Below are 10,847 nucleotides of genomic sequence, written 5' to 3'. Positions count from 1 at the left end.
AACAGTTTTCTGTAGAGGTGTGCACTCCTCTAGATGGCACTCGAAGCTGTGTTTTCCCTGTTTTGGAGTAGGTAGATATTGCAGGACCAAAAGGAAAACTTCTTTCTCCTCCTCTCGTGAGCTCAAATCTGACAGTGCTGGATTAATTGTTCAGTGGGACAGAGTTTTTGGACAAGCTAGCAGAATTGTCTTATGGCCATACAAGACTCATGCGGTTTAAGGTTCAGCTTATAGAGGAAAAATTGACATTTATGGGAGTACTCTTTTATTTTCTTTACTGAAACCATTGCTGGTTTTCCTCTACATATGAAGGGGTGGTTTACAATTACGACAATTAATGAGATCTAAGATGAACTTGAGTTTATTTTCCTGGTTTCTTGTGAGACTTTTTAGGCCCTTTCAAAACTTGATTCTTATTTACTTGTTCTCTATTAAAAAAGTAGAGTATCATGTAAATTATAACCAGGCTGAGTTTCAGTTCTTTTCTTTTCCATTTATGGAACAGAGTTAATACTAATCCCTATGCATGCATATGTTACTTATCTCTTTCATTTAGATTGTGATTTCTGAGGACTGTACCAAACGTAAGCTGGGGCCTCCAGTGGTATTCATTAGCATTTATTTATTATCCTTGAATGGATTAGATACTGCGAAAAGGTTCTTTATCCAGAGGATGGTTGGGCATTGGAAAAGGCTCCTCAGGGAAGTTGTCATGGTACTGAGCCTGATAGAGTTCAAGAAGCATTTGGATGACACTCCTGGACATGTGGCATGATTCATGAGGATGTCATGTATAGAACCAGGAGCTGGACATCGTGGGTCCCTTCTGACTCAGAATATTCTATGAGTTTCTAGTTTGATTGCAGGCTGTTCAGATTTTTCCCAGTATTGGTTTATTTATGTCTACAAAGAGTTGCTGGCTTGGATCTTGAGCAAGGATGCTCTTCTTTGATCAGCTCATCTCATGTACCTGTGTTATGATTACAACGTGAGTGAACAGCCCTCTGCTTTATCTGAGTGCCTTTCACGTGGAGCTGCCGCACTGCTCTCCCAGCAGGCTCATTTCTGAGAGCCCTTGGTTTGGTGCAGTGCCTTGTGGCTACAGCACTGCTGACAGCAATGCAGATGACAGCAAGACAGGACCTGGCTGGCTCCACAGGCTATGAGTACTGACAGGACTGCAAAGCCACCTGGCTTCACATGTTAGACACCAGCTTGTTCCAAAAGCTTTAGTATTATCTGCTTTCATTTTTTCCTGCTGTTACCTAGGATTTTCTTTTACCAAGTGTTCCAGATAAAACATACATTCATTGTTTTCATCCAGGTACTGAGAAAACACTTCATCTGCCATTTATGCTGTATCAAGGTACACTTAATTTCTTGACAGTTGTAAATATCTCCCTAATCCCTAGAAGACAGCTCCTGAGTCCTCACTGATTCACAGACCACTGCTCTCTGCAGCTTTCCAAGGAGGGGAAGTAGAGAGGAAGGTGCTGATCCCTTCTCTCTGGTATCCAGTGACAGGATGTGTGGGAATGGTTCAAAGCTGCATCAGGGGAGGTTCAGACTTGACATTAGGAAACATTTCCTTACCAAGACGGTTGTCAAACACCAAAACAGACTTGTCTCAAGCAGTGTTTGATGCCTCAAGCCTGTCAGTGTTCAAGAGGCATTTAGACAATTCCCTTAACAACTTTAACATTTTGACAATGTTTGGGTCATCTCTGAAGTGGTCAGGCAATTGGACTGAATGATTGTTGTTGTTCCCTTCCAATTAAGTATTCTATTCTGTTCTATTCTATTCTAAATGGCTTTAAACTGAAAGAGGATAGTTTAGATCAGATATTATGAAAAAATTCTTTACTGTAAGGGTGGTGAGGCACTAGAACAAGTTGCCCAGAGAAGCTGTGGCTGCCCCATCCCTCGAAGGGTTTAAGGCCAGGTTGGATGGGTCACTGAGCGATCTGGTCTAGTAAAAGGTGTCCCTGCCATCACAGGGAGATTGGAACTAGACGGTGTTTAAGGTCCCTTCCAATCCAAACCATTCTGTGATTATTCTGCTCTATGCTTCTTCATATATATTATCTCGTTCAGGATTAATTCTGGCTGTCTTGCCTTTGGGATATATGAGAGGTCCTGCTTCAAAGAACAAACAATAACCAACCAATATTCAGCTCTTAACAATGCAAAAAATCACCATGCTCAGAGTGTCTGTCTTTTTAATGCATTTATACCTTCTTTTGCATGTCAAATCACAGCTGCAGGGTTTTTTGACTGGGGACTGAACGTAGATATTTAACTGAACAGCCCACCTTTTCAGATGTTAAAAAATAAGTAGCAGTAATCAAGGAAACCTACCACAGCTAAAAGAATGACCTGAGCATCTCAAACAAGGTGTGCAGGTGTGTTCAGAATCAGCCTGCAGAAAAGATATCTATGTGCTGCAGGTTTGTTACTGTGCTTCTTGCACTCTTTTGAGCTCTGTTCTTAGCTATTCCTGTGGTCAGACCCTTGGGTAATACCTTGTTAACCTGGTTCCTGTTTTGCTACCCTCCACTTTTTCCAAAGCTGACAGAAGCCTCCATGGAGGAAGGTTTGTTGTTGCTTCCTTTCTCTACTGCTCTTCCCTTAACTATTTCATTCATCCTTTGAAAACATCACAGAGATTATTGCTCTGTAGCCACTGCTGTCTCAGAGTTCAATTGACTTGATTCTGTCACCTGCTGCCACACTCATGGTCAGTGCTGCCCACATGGATTCCTATTTGTGGGCCCAAGTAAATGGACACTACCTGAGAAATGTCTTATGTGAAGGTTGCTTTGCAGGCAGATGTGAGCTGCTTTAGAATAGCATGTCCTTTATTGTATACATCACCTTTTTCTGGGCTCAATTTTTCTGTCTACTTTGCAATGTTTTCCTCAGTCCTGGTATGTGCTGTTGTTGCCTGATGTGGTAATTTTGGGTCTATTCAACAATGATGTGTATACTCAGGGAAACTTCAGGGAAATTCTGTATGATCCAAATAAATAATACAATGCTTAACACTTATGATACAAGACTCTTCAGACATAACTGGAGTTTTCTCTAAAATAACTGCCTGCAGTTCTCTTCAGAAATTTAAGTGTACCTCAAAGATATGCTTGAGAGGTGGGCCAATGCAAACCTTATGAAGTTTAACAAAGTGAAGTGCAAGGCCCTGGGTCATGGCAATCCCAGACACACCTAGGGATTGGGTGGAGAAATGATTGAGAGCAGCTCTGTGGAGAAAGATTTGGGCTGATGGTTGATGAAAAACTCACCATGAGCCAGCATTGTGCGCTCACAGCCCAGAAAGCCAACCATGTCCCGGGCTGCACCAAAAGCAGTGTGGCCAGCGGGTCAAGGGGGGTGATTCTCCCCTTCTACTCTGCTCTTGTGAGAACCGCCCAGAGTATTGCATCCAGCTCTGGTGCCACCAGCATAAGAAGGACATGGAACTGTTGGAGTAAGTCCAGAGGAGGGCCACAAAGTTGATAAGAGGACTGGAACATCTCCTCTAAGAAGACAGGCTGAGACAGTTGGGGCTGTTCAGCCTGGAGTGGAGAAGGCTGTGTAAAGACCTCATAGCAACCTTCCAGTATCTGAAGGGGGCCTACAGGGAAGCTTGAGAGGGGCCCTTCATCAGGAATAGTCTACTGGTAGGACAAGGAGTAACGGGTACAAACTGAAAAGATGGAAATTTAGGTTAGATATTAGGAGGAAATTCTTTACTATGAGGGTGGTGAAATACTGGAACAGGTTGCCCAGAGAAGTTGCAGGTGCCCCAACCCTGGCACTATTGAAGGCCAGGCTGGATAAGGCCTTGAGCAATGTGCTCTAGTGGGATGTGTTTCTGCCCATGGCAGGGGGATTGGAACTAGACAGTCTTTGAGGTCTCTTCAAACCCTTAACATCGTATGATTCTATGAAGAAACCTAGAAATGAAGAGCATCTCAAGTTACAGATGGTTAGATCAAGTACACTTCATTGAAAATCCAGTTGCTAAATGTTTTGCCGTGTCTGCTTTCCCTGTACTAAATAGAACATGGAGAAAGGAAATAGAGGATTAGAAAACTACTGTAACAAGACCTGTTGCAAATTTAAGCTGGGATTTTCAGAATCAGAAATGTCAGTAACTCACACTAGTCGAGTTATCCATATGGTGAGTTTATTGTGACTTAATAATACAGACAGTGTTTTAATGGTACATGTGAAGGCTGTCACATATGCACTCTGGTTTCCATTGTGCCCTCGAGAGAAGCATTGATATAAACAAAGAAGCAAATAATTATATACACCTCCTTTCCCAGAAAATCTTTGAAGCAATTCCACCAGTGTGGCAGATCATTCTAAGCATTTAACTATCCCATAAATATATACATTAAAATTTATTTATCCACATTCATATAATTATTCTTTGTAAGCATGTTTTATTCTGGTATCTTAAAAATGTGAATTAGTTACAAGTTTTTGGTCTTGAAATTATTCTGTTGGGTTTTGTTTTGGCATTTTTAAAATCTTTTAAGGCTAAATATGACCCACCACAATAATAAAAAAATCAGAAGAGAGGAAGAGGTAAAGCGTTAGTCTCTCTACACTAGTATTTAATTTTTATTTTATATTTTAAAATGTTCGTGGAATATACATACTACTTTAGCTGAAATAAAGAAAAACATTTTAATAAGAAAGCAAAAGTAGGTCAGAAAGGTCCAAAATCTAAAGAGGTAAATATAGCTCTTATAGTACTAGTTTATAACCCATTCCGGAAATAAACTGTTATCCAAACATAATTACATTGTGTGTTTTGAGAAGCCTATTTAAAAAGCCTTTTGCTATCACTGAGCCTTTCAATGGTTTACTTTCATGATTCAGGTATATTTTTTCAGACTTTGATCAAACTATGGGCTCCTCTGTACTTGTCATAATTCTTGCCTTTGGGGCAGATTTGAAGAAATCATTATTTTTATTAGTGCACAATATAGTACATCCATGTACTTGAAAATTTACATGTGGTAAATTCTGTTAAACTCTTTTTATTAACATCAGCTTTGGGTTTTAATTTTCAGTTACCAGAAAATTAAAAAAAAAAACACATTTTTTTCTGTGCATGTAGATGATTTTGTTTTCATTGAGTACTGAGAAAATACAACCTTCATTTGGTTATATCTCCATCAATATTAGATTTACTATCTTTTTCTTCCTCCAACAAGATTAGTTCAGTTCTTGCCAAAGATGTCACAATAGATGAGGCTCCATCAATTTCAACTTTTTCATCCCTTGTTGTTTCTTTAGGTGATAAGCTTTCTTGTGCATCAAAAAATACATCAGGTTTATCTGATGGGCTATCTTCATCTGAGATTCTTCCCTCTTTATGACCCATCTCTTCTTTTTCAACAGACTTAGCCTTTTTGGAAGGAGATGTGAAACCAAGCTTGGGAAATCTAAACCATCCAGTTTTTTCAGTTTGCTTAGAGAAATCATCTGATGTGTCAGCAGATTTCATATCTTCTGGATCTGATTTTTTTACGTCTGTTTTTACATCTGTGCTTGCTTCATCACCAGAAGATGAAAAGCCAATCCCTGGAAGCCAAAACTTGAATCTTCCAGGAGATCTTTTGCTATCAGTCTTTTCTTTCTCATTGGTTTTGTCTTTTTCTTCACCTTCCATGGCTTCAGCTACATCCTCATCTTTAGAGAGAGGACCTGAAGTTATTCGCTCTGGTGATTTATCAAGAAGACCCTCTTCAAGTTTACTGGAAGGCTTTGCTTCAGCAGCATATGTTTTTAACTTTGGCAAACTTATTTCTCCACTAAATTTTTCAGACTCATGATGTGGTTTGTCAGATAGTTTAAGCTCAGCACTGCCAGTTCTCTGTGCTGCTACTCCAAAGCTTTCCCCAGCACATGTAGATTTTTTCACTGATCCACCTTCCGTTGGAGATGGCTGCTGGACTAGCACTTCTAAGTCACTGTGTGATTCAGGTAACTTTGCCTTGAGCAATGAGAATCCCAATGTAGCAGTTTTGACTTTTGATGACAGAATCTCTGATTCTTTCAGTATTTCAGTAGTGTAAATCTCACACCTTTCAATAGCAACGTGTTCAGGTTCTACTTTCTCACTCACTTCTTGGCCTTCTATGTAAGACCAATGAATGTCCTGCCCTGCATTTGAAAGGGAGGACTCTATGGTAGTTGTCATTTGTGCTGTTTTAATGTCAGGTTCACTCAGCATCAGAATTTTGCTTTTTGCTTTTTGAATACTCCCCTCTAAAGCCCCTGGTGTTTCATCAGAGATAGCAGAGCTTGCTTCCAGTTGCACTATTTCAATATCAGTACTAGATCCCTTTGGATCTGTTGCCACTTTTGACACTAAAACATCAGCTTCAATTGGGAGAGTTTTAAAAGTGAATCTTGGTATTTTTAGTCTGGGAATTCTTACAATTACTTCTGGGCCACTTTCTGATTGGTCCACTGTTTCCCCTGTTATTCTGGCAGATGCTTCCATATAATCCAGAGCTGGACTTTTCAGGCCAACAGATCCTTCTGGTTTCTGTAACTGCATTTCTGCTGTGCCTATTTCACTTTTAGATATTGAATCAGCTTCTGACTTTGTAACATTGATATCACCTTCAAACCCCTTGATTTCCGAATGAAACATTCCAAACTTTGGAATCTTAAACTTGTATGCTTTAGTTTTACTTATTTCTGCTCTGTCTTCTACTTGCACTTCCATTCCTGCAGACACATCCTTTTCAACACTTTTCACTTGAAATTTCATTTCAGGATCTACTCTAGTAATTTTAACATTCGTCTTCACTCCTGGAACTTCTACTTTTAGATCTTCCAGCTTAGCAGTAACATAAGTACCATCTTCTGATCCCTTTGTTGTAGACCATTCACACATAGTCCTTTTTAACTGACTTTCTTCACTGTCTTTTCCTATAATTTTCACCTCACCCTTTATCTTTCCTTTTTTAATTGCTGCCTCTTTATTTTGAATATCAAGCTCTTCCTTTGGAAGTCTAACATCTGTTTTCTCCTGTGTTGCATCCAGAGTAATTTCAGCTGATGACGGTTTGCATCCTACTCCAGAAGTCTCTAACTTAGTGGAACTTTCTACCTTTGGAACTTCCATATCCTGTGGTTTGACTTTATGCTCCTGAAAAGTCAGAGTACCTGTAGAAAACCTATTTGTTAAACTGTTGTCTTTGTCAGTTTCTGAAGCACTTAGGTATGATTTAGGCAATTCTGCTGCAGACACTGTGAATTCTGAAGTATGCACTTTTTGTCCTTCAGCACCACGCTTAACTATGTCTGCGTAAGTTTCAGTTTTTGGAATATTCACTCTACTATCTGTTCTTTCTGTGGACAACGAAATATCTCCTTCCATCTTTGATGAGCTAACATCAGAACTCCTCACAGAATCTTCAGTTTTTTTAATCCCTTCTTTTCCAATAGTAATTTCAGCAACTGCATGTGGTAATGAGAAGGTATTTTCAGGAATACTTGTTTCAGTTTGTACTTTTGCAGAGGGAATGCTCGCCTGAGCTTTTTCCATACTTTCAATATCAGCATCACATTTTTTTTCCTTTAAGGATGTCCTGCCAAATGCAGGTATTCTGAATTTTGGCATTTTAAACCATCCCTGATGTTCTTCAGTCCGAACTTCTTCAGCTTTTATTTCATGTTCTTCTTTTAATTTGATTTCTTTGTCCTCAAGACTCTCAATAGCTCCCTCTGTCCTTGGTTTAGACACTGACTGGAGGCTTATGTCTACTTTTGGAGCTTCAATGCCACCAGTCAGATCTTGGGGTGTTTTTATTTTACAAACAACTACTCCAGGATCTGATATATCAGATATAAGTTCTGATGCTGGAACTCCCACAGCAATGTCAGCAATTTTTAGCTGGGGTTGCTCAGCTTCTATTTTTGGAGAGCTGATCTCTGCCTCTGGGCATTTCCCTTTTGTTAGGGAGATTCCAAACTTTGGTTTCTGGAATTTGGGCATTTTAATCTTCCCTTCAGGACCTTCTAATTTCACTTTTCTTCCATCCACAACTGATGATCTTTCTATTACTATATCAGGGCTCTTCAGTTCAACTGAAGCTTCTCCTTTGGGGAACTTAATACCTGTGTTTTGAATGTTACATTCATCGGTAGAACTTGACTTTAGGTCAACCTGTTGAAAACTCCCCTCTGAGAGAGTCAGAGCAGCATCAGTCTTTGCTGAGCGGATTCCCATTTCATTTTGAGAGGCTTCAGTTTCTATTTTAGAAAACTCCAAAGTGTGGAACTTAAGATCAGCCACTTTTATGCTTATTTGTGCCCCTTCTTCAGTCCTTTCAGAATGACTTCTTTCTATATCAGGTATCTGAATTGAATCATCACCCTCTCTTTCCGTTTTAAGAAGAGTAGCATCAACTTCAACTTTTGACTGAGATTTTGGAACCTTGATCTTGGACAGTGAAATTTTAGGCATGACAAATTGAGGCTTTTTAATTGGACTTTTTTGTTCAACTTTTCCTGTAGATAATTCCAGATCAAGGGCTGTCCCACTACCTTCATCATCCATTCCAGTTCCTCTCACTTCTGTATCTATTCTGCTTGACATTACAGCAAGCTTTTGGTCTTCCAGATTTGCTCCAGAATCAGGTTTAACACTTGTTTCCTTCTTTGGTGACCAACTGAAGGATGGAAGTTTGAATTTTGGCATTTTGAAATGTCCTTCTTTCTCTTCTCCATCTCCATCTGGCTTTATTTCCCCTTTGATTTTTAGTGCTGCATCTGAATCTTGAATATCACTGTCTGGTTTTGGAATAGAAATGTCAGCTGAAGGGAGGTGAACATCAGCCTCTGATGCCTTACTGTCAGTTTTGGTCATTTTGACTTGAGGGCTGTAAGTCTCTGTTCCTGTGCCATATTCCACCTCCAAGTTTGGTCCTTCAACAACAATGTCAGATATTTCTACTGTTGCTTTTAGCTGGGGAACCTTGACTTCTGATTTGGATTGGCTGACCTCCTTTTCTGGCCCTTTCCCTTTAGAAAGTGTAATTCCTAACTTCGGCATTTGGAATTTAGACATTTTTGTTTTCCCTTCAGGACCTTCAGCTTTTATTTCTACATCACTCACAGCAATTTCACTTGTGGAGAGGCTGGCGTTAGCAGCAGCTGATTTCAATTTTAGATCATCTTCTTCACACATACTAAGTATGACTTCACCTGTAGGCCTGCTAATATCCATGTCTATTTCGGGAGCTTTGACTTCTGGTTTGGAAAATTCCAAAGTTGGGACCGTAACTTTTGGCATTTTTATGCTCATTCCAGCCCCTTCCCCACTAATCTCTTTCTCAGATTTCTGTACTGAAACACCTTCTTTTTCTTGTTTGGGACCACAAATATCGGTTTCCAGTACAGGCAGAGAGACTTGGACTTTCTGACCCTTAATTTTAGGGAATGAGATCTTTGGCATGGTAAATTGGGACTTCTTGTTTCTGATCTTTTCATCATCTTTTTCTATAGATGTGTCAAGTTCTACATGAACGTATTGATTCTCAGGAGTACGAAAAATTAATTCAGAGTCTGTGTCTCCAGATAAAGTAGACAAAGGCGGTTCTTCCAGATGTTTCTCAACCTGAGATGGAACAATAGCTTCTTTCTTTGGAGACCAACGAAATGAAGGCAGTTTGAATTTTGATGATTTAGATTTGTTTTCTTTCTCCTCAACATTCTTCTCTCCTGAAATTACTTCCTGGTCTACCTTGCAGTCTAAATCTGTGCTATGGATTTCTCCTTCCGATTTTGGCATGGTAACTTTCATTGGTGAGAGACTGGGATCCAGTATTGGTGCATCCAGAACAACTTCAAGTGAAGGTTTGTGCAACTTTACACCTAACTTGACATCAGAGATCTCAGTTGGTTTTCCAGTATCAGGATCAGTCATATCAGATGTTATTTTTTCCCTGGAAATTTCAGATTCCACTTTAAAACCAAGGTCACTTTCTGATGCTTTACCCTTAGATCGAATTCCAAATTTTGGTTTTCGGAACTTAGGAATTTTAACTGTAACATCTGTGTCACCCAAAGATATTTCACCAGCTCTTGTTTTAACTTCTGACTTAAGACCTTCTTGCTCCACAGAACCATCTTCATTTAAAATTTCAAAATCTGAAAGATTTTCATCTGCAAGAGATGGTATTTTTGATTCAGATTCTGTTAGATTAATTTGGTATTTAGTAAGTGTAATATCCTTTTTTTGAAATGAGGACTCAGGGTCAATTCCAGATGAACTCAAATCAACCTTAGAGAAACCCAAGCTAGGAATTCTGAACTTAGTATTTTTAGATACATTATCTCCCTTTAAGTCAGGCAAAGGCTTAGATGTGACACTACCCGAAAGAACAGCAGGAGTATCCTCTGTTACAGAACAACTAAGAGATTCTGACATTGAAATATCAGCTCTGGATTTACTTTCTCCATGAGCTTTGGAAATCTTAGAAAGAGAAACTTTAGGCATTCTAAATAGAGAACTTCGAGATTTACCCATCTCATCCTCTGTAAAAGACAAGGAATCTACAGGAACTTCAGAAGTAGACACCTGGATCTCGGCCCCAGACAGGGTAACATCCACCTCGGCGGTTCCCGAGGGCACCGTCACTTGGGGCTCCTTGAGGCTGACGTCCACCTCGGCGGCCACGCTGCCCTTGGCCTCTCTGCTGCTGGACCAGCCAAAGGAAGGCATGCCGAACTTGGGCATCTTGAACTTGCCGTCCTTGGTCTTGGCGGCCTCCTTCTCTGGGGCTTTTGCTTCCCCTTCCAGGCTGAGGGTCGCC

General features: G+C 40.0%; 1 protein-coding gene across 2 annotated transcripts in view; it reads right to left on the bottom strand.

Moving 5' to 3' along the window:
• Window positions 1-4,179: 4,179 nt before the first annotated feature.
• LOC108493799 (protein AHNAK2-like) overlaps window positions 4,180-10,847 on the bottom strand; it is a 64,692-nt gene continuing 58,024 nt past the window's right edge. For both annotated transcript variants that reach the window (XM_017807626.1, XM_017807627.1), the window contains exon 8: window positions 4,180-10,264. In XM_017807626.1, the coding sequence (XP_017663115.1) occupies window positions 5,171-10,264 (5,094 nt within the window). In that variant the 3' untranslated portion in view covers window positions 4,180-5,170. The remainder of the gene's footprint in view (window positions 10,265-10,847) is intronic.

Source organism: Lepidothrix coronata, unplaced genomic scaffold, assembly GCF_001604755.1.
Source record: "Lepidothrix coronata isolate B3197 unplaced genomic scaffold, Lepidothrix_coronata-1.0 Scaffold19, whole genome shotgun sequence".
Lineage (NCBI taxonomy): Eukaryota > Metazoa > Chordata > Aves > Passeriformes > Pipridae > Lepidothrix > Lepidothrix coronata.
This window is presented reverse-complemented; position numbering and strand designations above follow the sequence as displayed.